Source organism: Vipera berus (assembly GCF_964194415.1).
Source record: "Vipera berus genome assembly, chromosome: 2".
In the NCBI taxonomy this organism is placed as follows: Eukaryota; Metazoa; Chordata; class Lepidosauria; order Squamata; family Viperidae; genus Vipera; species Vipera berus.
The window spans coordinates 152,819,715-152,838,819 of record NC_138203.1 but is presented as its reverse complement, the minus strand read 5'-3'; the positions used below and the strand labels follow the sequence as shown (position 1 = coordinate 152,838,819).

Sequence of the window (19,105 nt, the reverse complement as noted above, 5' to 3'; positions counted from 1 at the left end):
GGGCGGTTTACAGGGTAATTAAAAACCAAGATACAAAAGTTAAAAACAAGTTTTAAAAAAAATTAAATTTATCCCTGTATAAGTAAAACCCCAGTTAAAATAAAATTAATCCTCAGCCTGGGCCAGAGAGCTCGAAGAGCCAGGTCTTCAGGTCCCGGCAGAATGAACGGAGGTCGGGGGCAGTCCTCAGCTCCACTGGCAGCTGGTTCCCCCACTGAGAAGGCCCTATCCCTGGGTGTCGTCCGCCGGCAATCTCTTACCGGTGGCACCCTGAGAAGACCCTCCCTGTGGGAGCGCACTGGACGAAGGGAACTTCATGGTAATGAAAGGTGAGAATGTGTGCTAAGCTGGACACAAAACACTGGCTGAATCAAACATCCAGAAAGTACACTCTAAATAGTGCAGCTATTTTAGAGAACTGCGGTTGTATCAAATGCTTGTGACTATTCACGAGCTGTTTTGCAATGATGTAAACATATTTTTTTTGCCCTTGATGCTTTCCACCCCTCTTAATTTTTTGCCTTTGCAACAAAAGAAGCAAACAACTGCTGAGAAAGGGCCCTTTGCTTATGGAGATGAGAGATTTGAAGTTCCTCTCGAATCTAGGCCATATTTTTGCACTTTTCTTTTATTGAGCTGCTACTGTTATTGTGAAAAGGCCAGAAAGAAACGATTATAGACACATGGATGGTAACTTAAAAAACTGTCTCCCTTTGGCATTCAGGGCTGGGCGCAAACCCAGCCTGTTGGCTGCAATCTTATGCTTGGCATCCTTGCTTGCACTGTGGCCACCTGAAGCCTCAACGGAACATAGATCCTTTTTTTTTTGAGAATCAGAGACCCTCTTGAGTACTTTTGTCCTGGCTCTCCTCTCATGTTGTGAGGGTGGTGGGCGGGGATGGGGTTTTTATATTGTAATTTTCAATGTTGTTAACCTATGTGTGAGTTGGGTAGCCATAAAAATGGTTTAATAAATAAATAACATTATAGAGAGTAAGCCAGGGGTCTTCAAACTCGGCCCTTTTATGACTCATGGACTTCAACTCCCAGAATTCCTCAGCCAGCATGCCTGGCTGAGAAATTCTGGGAGTTGAAGTCCATGAGTCATAAAAGGGCCGAGTTTGAAGACCCATGGAGTAAGCTAATTTTGAGACATTTTTATGCTTCTAGGAATAGTTTGTCTGGAAATGGCCATATTTGAAAAAATGTTTTCTTCATGATGGAAAAATGCAGCTATTTCAGAAAGCAAAAAGGACTATTTTTTTAGACTATTTCTTTTTTCTGGATCAAACCACAGGCTGATGATGGTACCCGAGCAAGAAAGAACCAGTGGCCTACTTCATACAACACATCATGCCATTGTGTCATTTACTTAGCATTTGTTTATTATATTATGAACTCAGACATTGCGATTTGTAAATCTAGCTGTTATGAATTGCCAGCTTGCATTCACAATACTGGAGCCTTTTTGCTGGTCTTTCTTAGCAGGCAGGCTGAGGTGTTTACAAACTGAGTTGATATCTTCACAGGAAGACATGGTTTTTTTTATCTCATGTATAGCAGTTGAACTCTGTAACAGTTCTCTCTCCTTGTAGATGAGATGTCTTCTTTAACACTAAAGCAGGGGTGGGGAACAATGGCCCTTTTATGACTTGTGGACTTCTATTTCCAGAATTTCTAAGCCAGCCATGCTGGCTCAGGAATTCTGGGAGTTGAAGTCCACAAGTCATAAAGGGGCCATCGTTTCCCATCTCTGCACTAAAGGGTAGAGCTCCAGAGGCATGGCGCAAAAGATACTGTTCTATCTACATGAACTGAGAAAGGAAGAGCAAGAATCATGTCTCCGGCAGTTCTGCTGAATGGTTGGAGTTACCCCAGAAGTGAGGGAAAATCTAGGGGCAAAGAAGCAGACCACTTTGTTCCAGCATTCAAATTATCTTTCAATAATAAGTAATTGTTACAGTTAAACTTTGCTTTGAGTTTTAGCTTCTTTTATCAGTGTGTGCTGGTTAACTCTTACGATCTTTTGCTGTTTTTTTACCCGAGAACATTTTGTATACATTCAGACTGTTTTCCTTAAGATTTATCTTTTAGGCCTGGTATGGGCAATCTGTTTTCAAGGGGAATTGGAAAGTGACCAATCCAAGACCTTTGGAAAGTATTGAGCAATAACATGTAGTGATTCAAAAAAAAATGCAGAGCCCTGATTTTTTTTTCCCTTGAAGGGATTTTATTATGCTTAAGGTTGATGTTAGTAATATTGATATTAGTAGTAGTGATACTTTGTAATCATCTTTGTTTATGTGCAAGCAGCTTTGTAGGTGCTTTATATTGGGAGATTAGTTATATAAAAGCAAATGTTTCATGCTTTAGGTACAGGTGATTGCTTACATGAAAAGAGCATGGGGAGGGGAGGGGGGGAAAGGAGCTGTGGTGGAGCCTGGGTTGTTGTGTATGAGTCATCATCTAGGAATTATTTTTCTGTACCTTTTGGTTCCTAGTATACCAAGACCAGATCTCTTTGTTCTGAAGGGGTATAAAAGGTGGAAGACATCTTTCCTGGTTGCTGCCTTCATCTCTCTATCAGCCACAAAGAGAGATGTGGCCACCCAACTCTATTTTGATCAAAATAAAAGTTGTTTGCTTGCTGAAACCTCGGCTCAGGAATTTCTTTTGGCTCTTTTAAATTCCTGAGTAACGCTGGGGCAATTGTGAGGCTAAGTGTAAAACCTTACACAATGACTCATAAATTTGTAATTTCTGTTAAGTTTCTAACTGGTATCGCTTTTGAAATCTCTTTGACGCTGTACTAAGCCAAAATTCTTCTGAATTCTACCTTATTATTTATCTTTTGTGATCTTAATGCTGTAAACTGCCCAGAATCATTTTGAAGCAAGATGGATGGCAAATATATTTAATAATATATAAATAAAATTATTCACAAGAAATTTGCTAATAACTGCTCGTCTATTGCTTTGGCTTAGCTTCGTCCACTGGCAACAGCAACGGTATTTATCACGAGTTACGAAGGCAGAAACATTTCTTTTATCTCAAAACCAGAAGGCTGGTCATAAGCTAGAATTGAAAACTGTTTGTACAGAAAGCTGGTTTTACAGATATAATATTCTATTCTTGTCTCCTGTTAATTTCAGTTTTGCTTAAACCAGTGCTCTCCAGTAGTATTGGAACTAGCAAGGGGTTTCATATTGTCAGGGAATTCTGGGAGTTGTAGTCTTGACCTATTTGGAGACCACTAGTTGTGATCAGGAGGCCAATGCTCTCTAGAGGTTTATGTTTTCTCCCTCTGGCAAGAGATGCTGGCTATCCTTAGAAGGCTACGTTGGCTTTAGAGTTCTTGCCAGCATTCTCTGAGCAAAACATAAACTTTCAAAAAAAATCAGTCTAATGGAAAATTAGTTCCAAGCTATTGGGACGGAATAAAACGTAAATATTGACCGTATATCAGCCATATGGCAGCTGAATCTTGGAGGCATGAGCCCTCACCCCCAAGACCACACTGTGTTGTATCAGCAGCATAGGGCACGAGTAAGGACTAATTTCAAAGAATCTACAAAGTCAGTGAAATAGGCAACCCAGCCCAGTTGTGGATTTGCTTTATAATTCTCCCATTTTCTTGAATTCTTGGCTAATTATGTGGGATCCATGAGGAGAAGATTTGCCGTGTTGTGGGAAGATAGTAGGCAGAGTTTAGATTTTCCAGGACTCACTATTACTACTACTGTTATTTTTTATTAATTCTAATTTAGAATTCTAAAATTCTAATCAATTTTAATTAATTTTAATCAACCACAATCTTATCAAATGGCCCCTAATACCAATAATGCAACAATACCGGATTCATTTTCAACTGAATATAATTTATATGTGAGAACCAGCTCCCACAAGATCTGAAGCAAAGAGTACAGAAATCAGCCAGTCTCTTACAGGTAGTCCTCGACTTATGACCACAATTGAACCCAACATTTCTGTTGCTAAATAAGACATTTGTTAAGTGAATTTTGCATCATTTAACGACCTTTCTTGTCACAGTTGTTCAGTGAACCACTGCAGTTGTTAATAACACAGTTGTTAAATGAATCTGGTTCCCCATTGACTTTGCTTGTCAGAAGTTCAGAAAAGTTGATCACATGGCCCCAGGACACTGCGACCATCATAAATATGAGTCAGTTCCTGAGCATTTGAATTTTGATCACACGACCATGCAACAGTCATAAGTGTGAAAAATGTTCATAAGTCATTTTTTCAATGCCATTGTAACTTCAAACCGTAACTAAACAAACTGTTGTAAGTCGAGGACTACCTGTATTAAATCAAGAGACAGATGAAAACCATCCAGTCTGTGCAAAAAATAGTGGCTTCCATTCACATAGCATATATGAGTGGAAGAAAAAGCCTTAAAAATTTGGAAGAATTGTTTCTTAACGTTTTCATAAGCTTTTCTGCAGTCATTCATGTTGTAGAATGCCTGTTTGTGTCAGACATTGTAATATTTCAATGCAAAAATTTATTTCATAGTTTTTCCCAAAGCTGCTTTTCAGAGTGAGATGGGCGGCATATAAATCTAACAAATAAATAAAAACAGGATCCATTTCCTACAAGAAGCTTAATCTTTGTAATTAATTCCAAATCTTTGTAATTTAATCTTTGTAATTAATCCAAAGTCTTATTGTAAAAATTGCAATATTCCAATATTTTACCTGGGTCTTTAGTCCTTTTATAACTTTCTAAGATCCATCTCTTATTTAGTTTTTTCTATTTATTTCAGATTCTTTAAATTCTAAAGTTTATGATTTCCTTCTTCTTTTGTACTGGATTGGAGAATCTTCAGGATCACATATCATTTAAAAGTTGTCATTCTGAAGGTCTCTAATAGATTAGACGTAGTCAATGAGCAATTTCCAAAAGTGATTAGAAAGTGAGGTTTATGAACTTAGTGTCCTTTAGAACAGGGGTCCCCAACCCCCGGGTCGTGGCCCACTACCAGGTCTTGAGCCATTTGGAACCAGGCCATGGAAGTGGTGGGCGAGTATACGATTATGCGCTCCATTTGCGCATGCCCACCACTCATGCAAATGGAGTGCGCAAATGCGTGCGCTTGCCTACCACTTGTGCGGAACCATCCCCTCTCGCCAGTTCACAAAGTCGGAAAGATTGGAGAACTCTACTATAGAAGTCTCTACTGCAGTTGTGAACAAGATGGCTAATCCCACCATCTCCTGGTGCTCAAACTTGTGGAAAACCACTGCCTATGGTCTCCTTGCAAGGAGCAGTCATCCCTTTTATGTCTGAGAGATCACCTATCATCTCTTTATTGACAGACCTTCCAAAGAATCTGGTGTGCTGAATAATTTATTTCTGTTTACCCCAAGATACCGTATATGTATTTCAGCTATATATTTAAAGCAGGACAGTCATTTATGGCTATGAGGAGGTTCCTGCTCCAATCAGATGAGGCATCCTGAATCTGATGGTTGCCATGATACTTCAACCATATTAAGTCAGCTGTAGCAAACCAGGTGCAGCAGAGGAATGCTGGCACATAAGTGAGTGGGAGCAGATGATGGACATCTGCATAAAAGCAACTCTCTTGCCCCAGGGAACTTAGACCTTGCCAGTGCCATTTCCTACAGCCAAACTCTCTGCTGATATCAGCTCATCATGTTTCTTTTCCTTGAGGCACTCTTAATTAAACATTTCAAAAATAAACACAAAGTCATTTCCTCTGAACATATATATATATATATTCTGCATTTTCTTGGCTTGTGTACTTCAGTAAAACTATTTGTGTGATACTATTTGCGGTGGCTCAGTGGGTTAGGACGCTGAGCTTGTCGATCGGAAGGTCGGCAGTTTGGCGGGTCAAATCCCGAGTGCCGCGTAACAGAGTGAGCGCCTGTTACTCGTCCCAGCTTCTGCCAACCTAGCAGTTCGAAAGCACGTCAAAAAATGCAAGTAGAAAAATAGGGACCACTACGGTGGGAAGGTAACAGCGTTCCGTGTGCCTTTGGCATCTAGTCATGCCGGCCACATGACCACGGAGACGTCCTCGGACAAGCGCTGGCTCTTCGGCTTTGAAACGGAGATGAGCACCGGCCCCTAGAGTCGGAAACGACTAGCACACATGTGCAGGGGAACCTTTACCTTTACCTTTAATGATATATAATGCAAATCTGAGCAAACAAATGATGCCAACGTTTGCTTGTCATTTATTTCATAAATAAACTAACTTAATATATGAAGTGCCAGTGTGTGAGAGCAAGTAATTTATGCAGCACAATATCACTCTAGGAAATTACAAAGAACCCGAGAACACAACAATGGATAAAAATGGGACTGATGAGCAAATAGCATGGAGGAAGTTATGCCTCTTTAACAACATCAGTGTTCATTTTAAATTTGCCAGCAGGTCACAGGATAACCTTCCAGGCTTCTGAAGGATGTTCTAAGTAGATGAGTAGACATGGAACTTTTTGCGTTAGATACCAGTGGTAAAAAAACGTAAAGGTTTCCTTGTTCAGTCGAGTCTGACTGTAGGGCCCGGTGCTCATCTCTGGTTTTTGGCCGAGAGACCCAGCGTTGTCCAAAGACATTTTCCGTGGTCATGCGGCCAAGATGGTTATATGCCAAAGGGCATGCAACCCTGTTACCTTCCAACCAAAGTGGTATCTATTTACCTACTTGCCTTTGCATGCTTTCTAATTGCTAGGTGGGCAGGAGCTGGGGCAAGGAATGGGATTTCACCCCATTGCACAGTGCTCGGGTCTCAAACCTGGGCTGTCAGCAGCTGACAAGCTCAGCATCTTTAACCCCATAGCCATTGTGTCTCCTCCACATTAAATAGTAGTCTTGCCCAAGCCAAGCAATGATTTCCACAAAAGAATATCACATTGTCAAGAATGGAGATGGTAGTGCCATGATTAGGGAATATTTTGTGTCGGGAGAGTCTTTTGATTGCCAACTGAACTGAAACTCAGATAGGTCATTCAACAAGATATATAATTCTAGGAAGTCTAGAAATGAATGGGGGAGGGAATCCAAATTTGATTAGGGATTGCAAAGTCAAGTCCATACTTAAGTCCCATAGAAGTGTTGTGTCAGAACGAAAAACAAGTAATTCATGCCAGATACAACCGAATATTACTAAATTGTAACTTGTAGTAGTTTTCCATGGAGGAATGGACCAGAATTCCTACAAAATAAGAGAATGATCACTAATGACAGGAAGTTTGTGGTTGTAATAATTCCAACTAAAAGTGGTGTCACCAGTTACTGCATCTTAAGAGGGAGATTATTTTTTTGCACTGAGACATCACATATGTTAAATTATTTTGTTCATGAAAATAGATGAAGCCAGCCTCAAATATCGGTATTGTTTATTAACCCAGACTGCTTTTTTCTATCAGTAGGAGTCACATAATCATATTATCAATCAGAAAGAAGAGAATCCAGAAAATCTGACAGATTTTGAATATTTTCCCACAAAACTACATATCTACATTGCTCCTTGCTGACTAAGATAGCTTCCAGTTTAACCATTTCTCAAAATATATTTTTAATCCACAAAAGTGGAGGGAAAAAACTTAATTTGCTGCATTTTTTTTCCAGAAGCAAAAGTTAGACAAATATCTATGATTCCTGAGCCAAAAGTATTACCACTCATTCCAGGCCCACAATCTTTATTGAAGAATTTCATCTGCTGCCAATTTCTAATTACTGTAATTATTTAAAACAATGAACTAACTTGACTTGAAGGGAATAAAATGGCAAAGGACGTAAGAGCAAACTAACTGATAATATAAAATGGCAAAAGAATGGGGAAAGCATGTTGTATTATTATTGATAAACTCTCTCCAAGACAAGAATTCCTGTTGAATTCTTTGTAGCCATTTTGAGATTTCTTACTTAAGCGTTTCTTCATAGTATCAGATAATTCATAGAACTATTTTAGGGCCTTTGGGGTGTGATTTTTCTGATATATAAATATATAAAATACACACTACTTTAGATGTAGAGAGGGGGTAAATCTGAAAAATCCCCCATCATAGGTAAATACAGAGTATACGTACAAGTCTTTCCCCAAACTTATATTTTATGTCGCCTCAGAACCACCACAATGTTTTAGTCAAACTTCAGCAAAATTTATTTCTTTTCAAGTTCTTTGAAGCGGGTATATTTTTAGCTTGTCCTATGACATTTTTGTTGTGATTCAGGGTCAGCCTGTGGGTTCGGCAGTTGGGTCGGACGATTCAGAGGAGAAGGAGGAAAAGGGGTTTGAAGAGCCTGCAGAGGACAGTTCTGAGGCTTCGCAGAGCTTTCAGCCAGGCCCCTCCCATCTGGTTACTACTCAGACCCAGCTGTGTGAGCCTGACAGCGTGGATGAAGATGACCCACAGCTGGCCCTGTTCAAGGACGCCCAATGCAGTAGGCAGTCAATCAGGAGTAAACAGAGGAAGGCAATGGGGCACCTCGGAAGGAGGCAGAGAGAAGCCACGGCTTGAACTGTTTAAAAGGGGAATGTGTGGGAGGGCTGGTTGCTGAAGGCAACCGTTTGAGCAGCTTCTGTTTTAGTGGTTCGTATTTTGTTTTGCTCAGTTTGCTCTGTTTTGGATCTGTTTTGTGTAAATAAATTTGGCGGGCGTACTTCCAGCCTGTTGCCTTTTGTAAAGGGGTTGTCCCTGGCTTTTCTGCAGGGCCGGTAGTAGGCTGGAACAGAACAATTTTAGGGACGCGGTGGCTCAGTGGCTTAGGACGCTGAGCTTGTCAATCAGAAGGTCGGCAGTTTGGCGGGTCGAATCCCGACTGACGCGTAACAGAGTGAGCACCTGTTACTCGTCCCAGCTTCTGCCAACCTAGCAGTTCGAAAGCATGTAAAAATGCAAGTAGAAAAATAGGGACCACTACGGTGGGAAAGTAACAGCGTTCCGTGCGCCTTTGGCGTCTAGTCATGCCGGCCACATGACCACGGAGACGTCCTCGGACAAGTGCTGGCTCTTCGGCTTTGAAACGGAGATGAGCACCGGCCCCTAGAGTTGGAAACGACTAGCACGCATGTGTGGGGGAACCTTTACCTTTATGACATTTTAGTTACAACAACCCAAAATAACACATTCATGCTACTCTGGAAGTGGGTCATATTGTTCTGTTAAGTTTGAAATACTGTGAATTAGAAGTTGTCACCCTTTTAATGCCTTATTTTTGGAGCAAGCAGCAGAGGGAAGAAGACCACAATTCTGTGCCTCTCTACTCAGAAAACTAACTTTCAATAGAAATGACTTTTGAGGGACTGTGTAAGGTTGCAGTCAGTGGTGGGATTCAGCCGGTTCACACCACTATGGCAGAACTGGTAGCTTATTTTTGTTGCCCAGGCCCAGAATGGACTTCTGGAAGCGGTATCCACACAGAGAACCGGTTGTTCACATATTTGAATCCCATCACTGGTTGCAGTCCAGATTCTCAACTTATCTTAATACTTCCTGAGACTACAGATTCTTAGATTATCAAGGTTACCCTATCTTCCCCATTTACATTTCTAGAAAAATGCTCATGTGTCTTGGGGAGAGAGGTGAGTGCAGAGAGATAAAAACCAAGGTTAGTGATTTATGATGGCAGCACTTAGGATGAGTGTTGTCAGTTTAAAAAGCTTGCTGATAAAAGTCATACATAAACAAAAATCAATGAAAAGCATTGAGGTTGTGCAAATGATAGCGGCCTTGAAAGCCATTAACTTTCTAGCATTATGGGTAATGCAGTCAAAAGTAAGAAAATGAAAGCAATGCCTAATAGAAGATAATAATATGTGGCCGATGGATATCACTACTGAAAAAGATATGCATATTCACCAAGTTACTCCCTTTCCAGTGTTGGGCAAAGTGCAGTAAAGGAGTCAGAAGTAGTAAGCCAAAGAAATTAAGGCATGAGTTAAGAAAACACGTAACTAAATCCCATTTATAGAAATACCTTTTTTATCACTGCATAGATTTCTATCATTGCAAAATTCATCCATACATCCTTTCATATATTGTCTTTGGTTCTTTAAAATAGTCACCTTTCTCTTTTTCAGGATCTCATCAACTCTGTCCAATCATGGTTTTTTCCTGCTCATTCCTTTCAGCCTTCCTCATATTTGTATTGTGACTAACCTTATTCATTCTGTCTGTGTAACCAAACCTTCTCAAAGTACCTCTTTTGTACTGAGGGTTCCCTTTTCACTTCCGTTCCCTTTCACTCAGTACCTATGCAGTCTGGTTTATCACATACACTTAAACATCCTATTCTAAATGAATTCAGCTTACTTTTGGATTTCTCCTGACAACCTCCGTTCGATATAACCAAGTGGGATGAAGAATGCTTTTATACACATTCTTGTTTTTTTCAACAAACATAAGAGCCATAGTGGCACAGTGGTTAGAATGCAGTTTTGTAGGCTAATTCTGCCAACTGCCAGCAGTTTGATCCTGACCAGCTCAAGGTTGACTCAGCCTTCCAAAATTCCAAGGTCGGTAAAATGAGGACCCAGATTGTTGGGGGACAATATGTTGACATTTGTAAACCACTCAAAGAGTGCTGTAAAGGTCCTTACAACAAACAGACTACAGCTTCCCTTTCTGTTAGCATTTGTGGGTCTTAACATTTCTCTATTCTCTATTATCCACCTTTAGTAAATTTTCCATTAAGGTGCACAAATCCTCTGGTTTATTTGCTATTCATGCATAACTTGCAATTGTTCACTCTATTTTTCCTGTGTAGGGCAACCATCTTGGTCTCCGCTCTTTGATTCTTGCTACAGAAGTCGAGGGAATTTAAAAGGAGCTTTCATTGCTCATGGTAAATGACTAGTTTCACATAGGCAGAACCGTGCATTTTACTGTAAGATTGTTTCATGTGGCAACCATGGAGTTTTACCCTCCCTCCACCACAAGAGTTCTGCAGCTATGTAATACCACAATGAATTTAAAATTAAATATTTTACTGCATCGGGGTGGAAACATTTAATATTCCACTTAAATTATGTCATATATTAAATAAAAGAGAACTCTATAATTTGATGAAATAAAACTTCCAACCAAAACTAAAACCAACTTTCTTAAATAGGAAGATTGATTTTATTTTTGCATAACTCCTGAAACCTGGCTTTTGTTTTTGAGATGGATGCTCTTGTTTTTCATTCCACATTTAGTATTTGTCAGTATTTGCTCTAAATGTAGTAAAATCTGGTTTGCAGTGATAGAATTGTGGAAATGGAATCAATATGAACACAGACTTCTCCATTCCCTTTGCTCATTGATCCACAGTTGAGGAAGAGATAGCACTGAGATTTCCCAAGGAATTTTCAGAAGAAACATCAAAAACTTCCTTCTCTTTGGTACTACTGAGTTTACTAGCTATCAGTTTATCATATATGGGTTGATGAACTTAACTAAAATATATGCATCTACAGACATTCCAAAAGCTATTAATTTATTATTAATGTCCTGCTGTCAAGATACCAAAAAACCCAGAGATATTTCCAAAGAAAACTGAACTCAGATATCAGTATCTGATAAATATTTTTCAGATATCCAGTAAGTCGGATTTCAGTAGATCTATTTAAACATTTTATAAAATAGATATAAAAATCATTTCAAAATGATGTTCTATAACAGGGGTGTCAAACTGCCAACCCACGGGCCAGACGCGTCATCGTGAAACCATGCCCACCCCATTGCCGGCAATGGCAAAAAAGCTCTGATACGTTGCATGACGTCACGAGATGTTGGAAGTTTGACATGTCTGTTCTATAACATAGATAATTGAAAGCATGGTATGACTGGCAATTCACAACATGGTTTATGCCTTTGCTAAAATGAGGCAATACAAAACCATTTCATAAGTTTGAGGTTGACAATCATGCTAGAGACAACTTTCTTTTAAAAAAAGATTGCAATTCCCCTAATTTCCCTGCAAGTTATTCACAACACCCTGCAACTCCCAGTTGGAGACCCCTTTAATTTTGAAGAACTGATTTCTGAGGATTTGATGAATTGTTATCTTCCTCCCCTAAATCTCTCTTTTACAATCATCCACATACAGTATTGTGACTTTTAACTAATATTGGAAGAGTCCTGTTCTGCATAAAGCAGCAAATTCTGTTCAATCTACCAGCAACAAGATTTCTATGGAACAAGAAGGAGGGTCCATATTTGATGCCTGAATGCTAAAATGTTAGAAAAGGTCAGCTGTTTTTCTCATGTCATCAGTCATTGCTCCCTTGACACAACATCTCTTGCAGTACCTTCCCCCATCTCAGCAAACTGTTGAAAGAACACAATGCAGAAAGAAATTGCTTCGCCTAACAGCTGATGCAGTAAAGATTGATGACTAAGCAACACTTTCTACATTCTAAGGAACTGGGCCCCACATTCTTGATCCTGTTGGAATGTTGTTACTCATCCTAGGCTTAATTATGTCTTTGAAGAACTCTGTTGCTTTGTTTGAGAGTCTCAAGGACCTGGGTCTTTGCAAAAGTTCTTCTAATATGAGGGCTGCCAACCCTTTGCATGTCATAGTTTGAGTTATGTATGTTAAGAAGATCATGAGCATGAAGTTGGGTCCAGTTTTAGTAACATAATATTAGGTGGATTTATTCAGAAGGAAGTCCTCCACTGAAATCAGTGGAATCTACTCCCAGGTAAGCACAATGAGAATTTCAAGCACTAAAGCTTCAGATTAGAACAATGATGAATGATTTGTCAAAGACTGGAGCAATAAATAGGGTTTGCATAACTTGTTAACACAGTTGGCGAGCTTAGAGCAGGGGTAGGCAACCTTGGCTCTTTTATGACTCATGGACTTCAGTTCCCAGAATTCCTGAGCCAGCTGGCTCAGGAATTCTGGGAATTGAAGTCCATGAGTCATAAAAGAGCCAAGGTTGCCTACCCCTGGCTTAGAGGGACGTGCCAATCTACCACTAAATTCTGATGCTCTCTTTTTAAAAGTGCTGGGAATGTTTGGTTCATCCTGCCTCACCCAAATCTCTCTTCTTCATAGTCACTGATGAAAGTTGCTAGATTTTTTTTTTGCTGACACATCTTAAGGCACAGTGCAGTATCTTTGTGCATGTATGTGGCTCTCAGTCTAATCAGGAGCCCATAGCAGGCATGTTTTGACTTGCCTAAATCAATCTGTATTTCCTTTTTCTTTCTAGGTCAGTTTTCCAGACGTCGAGAAAGCTGAATGGCTCAATAAGGTGAGAAGCAATTAGCTCAGTTGTTCCCTCCCTGGCAAGTCATGGTTGTGTGAAAATGCTTAAAAGACTGATTTTTACTCTGTGACAGATTCTGGCCCAAGCTTGGCCCTTCTTTGGTCAATACATGGAGAAGCTTTTGGTGGAAAATATTGCCCCAAGTATACGTGCTTCTAATACCCACTTGCAGACCTTCACCTTCAGCAAAATTGACATGGGAGAAAAGGTAATAAATGGTCAGCAGAATCACTAATCAAAACATTGGATGGAAAGCTTCACCTGGAGAAATAAGTTAGTGCAACGGGCATTATAACTGCTATACCCTCCCATCCTTGTCTGTTTCCCATTGTCAAAAGTGGTAGACCTGTCACATTGCATTCTTTTTAAGCTATGTCAGCATATATCAGCTAAAAAATAAACTTTTTGGATTGCACCAGCAGAGTCTATCCCACCTTTCCAATAGATGCATTCATACAGTAAGATATAATAAAATAACAATGTATAAAATAGAAGAGTATCAATCTGCAAAATAGTACAAACCGAATTTAAAGATGCAGAGGTATTTCCCACTAGAGGTAGAGATCTTTTGGGGGGGGGGGCTACGGGCCACACTTAGCTTTTGAGAAACAGGTTGGGAAATGGTCTTCAGAAAGTAGTAAGAGTTACTCCAAAAGGAGATACAACAATAAAGGCTTGAGTTCAGTACAAAAATCAATGAACTGGTTGCTTCCATAGACACTGAAGGTTGGCTGAGGGAATGGGAGTGAAGGCCAGTGTCTCTAGATCCGTGTTCAGTTATTTAGGAACAATGCTGCTTTTGTTTCTTAGCCTCTCAAAGTCATTGGAGTCAAAGTCCACACCGGCAGGAACCCAAAGCAAATCTTGCTGGACTTAAACGTTAGGTGAGTTGTAAGACTTGGTTTTGCTACTATCAACTTTGTTTATTGGAGTCGAAATTAAGAAAAAATGATTGTCTTTTATAGAATGAATGGCAAATCACAATGATAAACTGTACTTTGGGCAGCTGGGCACACAGCACCCTCTTTCCTGGAATTAAAACACACCTTAACAGCACATTTTGTCTTCATGGAGAAAAATGAACTGCACTGCGGAGGGAAGGATTAAAATCCCTGTTCTGGGACAACACCCTTTTGGCCTTTTTTCTTTCTTCCATTAGAGACAAGCTGACTTGTGAGCCCTGTGATTCTGTCTTTGTTTTTTTGTGTGTGTGTTTGCTTTTGCTTGTTGTTTGATTACTGTGAGCTGCCCAGAATCATGGAAAGTCAGCTGGCGTACAAGTTTAATAAATTATTATGGTTGGCTGCACAATCAACCAGATGTTTAGACTGGATTTTTATCCACCTATTAAGTTTTTATCCACCTATTAAGTTCTTTCCAAGGACCTGGGATAGGCAGATGATATTTGATGTTGTTAAAGGTGTCATTATTATACCATTGCTGTTGTTATTATTATTTTTAATTCAATTCACAGTCTGGGACTGGTAAAAACTTAACAGTTCAGGTCATAACCAAGGACCTAAAGAGCTGTTAAGTTATTGTTGTTGTGGTGGTGGTGGTGGTGGTGATGATGATGATCAGATAGTACTATTTCTCTGTGCAGCAATTGCATTCCCTTTTGCAGTTACTGGTCATGCTGGATAGCTATACAGGTAGTCCTAGCTGAATGAGTAATTGGGACCGGCAATTCCATTGTCCAACCACATGGTCAAAAGCGCTACATCAGATGAGCATGCCAACTTATGACAACAATTGCAGCAGTCTCAGTTGCTGTTGTTAGGCAAATTCTGCACAGTCATGTTGTCCCTCAGTCACGTGATTACCATTTGTGACCTGCCGGCTTTCCAATAGACTTTGCTTGTGGGAACTTGCAGGGAAGGTTGCAAATGGTTATCATGCGACCAGGGGACACTACAATATTGTAATTGCAGGCTGGTTGCCAAGTATCCAAATCACAATCATGTGACTGCCTGGACATTACAGTGGCTACAATTACAAGGTACCGTCATAACCCTCTCTTCCTCCCGTTCAGCACTATCATACAATATATATAGCAGTGGTGGCAAACCTATGGCACGTGTGCCAGAGGTGGCACTCAGAGCCCTCTCTGTGGGGACCCGCACTATCGCCACAGCCCTGCCTCTCCCCGGAGGACAATCGCCCCCGAGCAGCCAAGGATCTGGCAGCCAGGCAGCGGGGACAAGACACTGCACTTGAGCCCCGTCACGCACAGATGATGCTGTGGAGCACAGGCCGTGGCTGCCCTGGCGCTGCTGGGCTCCCTAGGCAATCTGCAGCGGGCTGTGGAGGAAGTAGGTGGCCCTGTGGGTGGAGGGGCAGGGCGGGGGTGGTTTTGGGGCACTCGGTCTCTAAAAGGTTCACCATCACTGATATATAGTATAGTTTGTGAACCATGTTCAGGTGGCAGTTAATGGGGGGGATAAAAATAGCAAAGCACTAATAGCAAAAAACTGCTCAGATGGACAGAGCTGAAGGAGATATCATTCTCTAGACCAGTAGTTCTTAAAACATTTTGGCACCAGCAACCGTATTCTTAAAAATTATTGAGGATCACAAAGAGCTTTGGCTAGGTGGGTTATATCTATCAATTTTAGAAATCAGAACTGAGAATTTTAAACTATTTAGTTGACTTCTCAAACCCCCTGAAAGGACCCTTCAGCCATCCCTAGACCACACTTTGAGAATCACTGCTCATGACCTTTTGTTGGCCCATTCTTGTGTGGTCTTGCTCCTTCTGTTCCCATATTACTATTTTTTTGATGTTTTCTGTGACAGCTACGTGGGTGATGTCCAGATTGATGTGGAAGTGAAGAAATTTTTCTGCAAGGCTGGAGTGAAAGGCATGCAGGTAAAGTAGACTAGGACTGAGATCTAAGTCCTGCTCTAAGTTAGTCTTTCACCCTGGGAATTACAAAAGTCTACACCTCTGAGCACCAGGTTGAGAAAAGCAAATCTGGAAACTGTAAAGTATCTCATTTCAGGTTTTTAAGATTAAATAAATTGCATTCCTTTTTCCAATCTGATGTTCTCTAGAAGCTTTTTATAACTTCCATAATTCCTGCCCAGGCTGATCTTGGGCAATAGATATCTCTGAATTGGTTCTCAGTGATGGCATTTATATTTTTGGAAATAGTTTCCTCTCAGAATTCTGGTATATGCAGAATGATGCAGGAGACCTTTACTTTGGCAATACACTGACTGTACTATGCCCAGCAATCCCATCTTGTCTTTCTTCCTCGTGAACTTTTTTTTAAAAAAATACCTCTGTCCATCTGGTATCTTTTCACCAATCTTTGAAAGGCAGCCAACCAATTCTGGGCATTTAAGTAGAGATTCCTCAGCTGTGTTGAAGTCTTTAGAGCAATGTTTCTCCACCTCAACTACTTTAAGGTATGTCGACTCCTACCCCCCAGAATTTCCCAGCCAATTCTGGGAGTTGAAGTCCACCCATCTTAAAATTGCTGAGGGTGAGGATAAAAGTTAAGCCAAATAGTTTTGAACACTGAAAGGCAAAAAGTGTTGGTGATACTAATATTTCACTGATGCCATTAGCTTCAGTTTCCTACCATTGTTGAAAGGAGGCTCAAATCTTGACCTACCCTGTGACATTGTGCCTCCTTCTGTTTGTCAAGGTGAACTGAGTCTTTGTTGATATGGAAGGACTATCATCCTATGCTTGCTTCAGAGCCCAGAAATTGGGAATGTCATGTTTCTCATTTCCCCTGTAGCTACATGGCATGTTGCGAGTCATTCTGGAACCCCTCATCGGAGACGTGCCAATCGTAGGAGCTCTTACTCTGTTTTTCATTCGTCGGCCAGTAAGTATTGTGCCATATACCTGGTGTTTCTCCAAACTGCCAACCAATTGTGGCTGTTATTGTTTCACACCCGTCTCAAATTTGTGATATTGGACAGCTCACACAGTTAAAGCAGACACAAAAACAATTAACAAAATACAGATAAAAAACAACAAAAAACTATTAAAACTAGTTAAAAACTACCAAACAATGTACAATCCATACATCACAATCCGTACAAGTATCTAGCAGATTCAACATGTTGCTAGATCCCCAAGAAGAATGACAAATTGATATCTACAGATCCTTGCACAAAGGCAATTGGGCCAATCTAACCTCCATGGCATGTGCTAAATACAAACAGCAAAGAAAAAGAAATAGACAAAATTATTTGAAAAAGAAAGCTCTAAAAAAGAAACAAAAACATGCAGAACATATATTCATACATTACTAATTTATATTGATATATTATTGATTCATCAGTTGTTGGTAACATCAATTTTGCAGCCACTATATAGTCGGAGCCATCTGTTTGTCTTTGCAATGTTGAATACATTGTTTAGTCGTAAGTGAATGTTTTATGATAGTTGATATTACATCATGAACTGTTTTATGACAATGTTTGTGTTAGAAGTAGTTTTATAAAATTTGTCAAATTTCAATTGAGAATCATGGGTCCCAGATTTTGGACACGTTCTGTAGATTATCCTACTTGTCTTACCTTGGTTCAAAAATTGTTGCCCTATGATGCACTCTTTTGCTGAGTTAATAGTTACAGGAGTGAAAGCTTTAATAGTACATATACATACACACACGCAAATGACAGTTATAAAAAGTTTTAAAAACTTATTTAAGAAGCAAAATAAACAAAAAGGATTTTTAAAAAACTTCATAAAAAAGGAGGACTTCCAAATGTGCCAAGTATCGTTGATATCTGCTTGTGTCTCAGTGATAAAGCCAATTTCTTGCCTCTCCCATCTTGGTCACTTACCCATTTGACTGATAGTCATCTATTACTGATTCCTCTGTCAGAACCCTACAAAAGTAAGTTTAACAAAGGCCAGTATATTTTGAGTGTTAAAAATAATCTGATGCTTTTTTATGGACTCTTGATTGTACCCATTCAAATGCCATTGATTCAAGTGTTGTGGGATTAAACAACACTTGTGCATAAATAAAGCCATTTGTAAAACCTTTGGATGTAGTGGAGCTTCCTATTAAAACTAATACAGGAAAGTTATATGTATTTTATTAAATTCGATCATTAGAAAATATCTCAAATAATCTGCCACAATATACAGTGTTATGAAGAGACCCTTGCAATACCTTCGGTCTCAATTACTTCATCGCTATCAACCGTCTACAGTAGATCTACAACTAATTTCTACATTGCACATTTTTCCCCAGACTCTGGACATTAATTGGACAGGAATGACCAATCTATTGGACATCCCTGGACTGAGGTAAATTTATGGTCACCCTAACTTTCTGGAAGTTTATAAGAGAACCACAAGGAGGAAATGAACGTTACTGTTCTGGAAAGACCTAGGGGTGTATGGACCAAAACTGCTTGGGAAGGCATCTTCTTTTAAGCCCGCTGTGGACCTAATTGTGTAAGAGAGCTAAGAGTAGCAAGGTAGGAAGATTTTACAGGCTGAAGGAAAAACTTAAAAGAGGAAGAAAATTGAGCTTATTGAAGGGGAACATTTTGAAAGCAGAAAAGCATTGAGAGATAATGGAGGAGCTTATGTTTGCATAATGTAACTTGTTGAGAGCATGACTAGCGGATTATTAAGAAGTAGTGTGAGCAGCAGGATCTGTTTTCCTCAACAGCTCACTGTCTGACACAATGATCATGGACTCCATTGCCTCTTTCTTGGTTCTCCCCAACCGCCTGCTCATCCCACTGATCCCTGATCTCCATGAAGCAGCTGAACTCCGTTGCCCAATTCCCAGGGTAAGGCAAAATTTCTGGTGAGATGAATGTTATTGCTTGGTGAGTTAGAGTTGTGGATGTGATCTGCTT

The 19,105-nt window shown here is 40.0% G+C and overlaps 1 protein-coding gene across 1 annotated transcript in view; it reads left to right on the top strand.

Moving 5' to 3' along the window:
* The window catches only part of ESYT1 (extended synaptotagmin 1), an 83,749-nt gene that overhangs the window by 33,318 nt on the left and 31,326 nt on the right, over positions 1–19,105 (top strand). Inside the window, exons 2-8 of the mRNA XM_081317277.1 lie at positions 13,205–13,246; positions 13,335–13,469; positions 14,072–14,145; positions 16,058–16,130; positions 17,011–17,100; positions 18,487–18,542; positions 18,913–19,036. Of these exons, the coding sequence (XP_081173403.1) occupies positions 13,205–13,246; positions 13,335–13,469; positions 14,072–14,145; positions 16,058–16,130; positions 17,011–17,100; positions 18,487–18,542; positions 18,913–19,036 (594 nt within the window). The remainder of the gene's footprint in view (positions 1–13,204; positions 13,247–13,334; positions 13,470–14,071; positions 14,146–16,057; positions 16,131–17,010; positions 17,101–18,486; positions 18,543–18,912; positions 19,037–19,105) is intronic.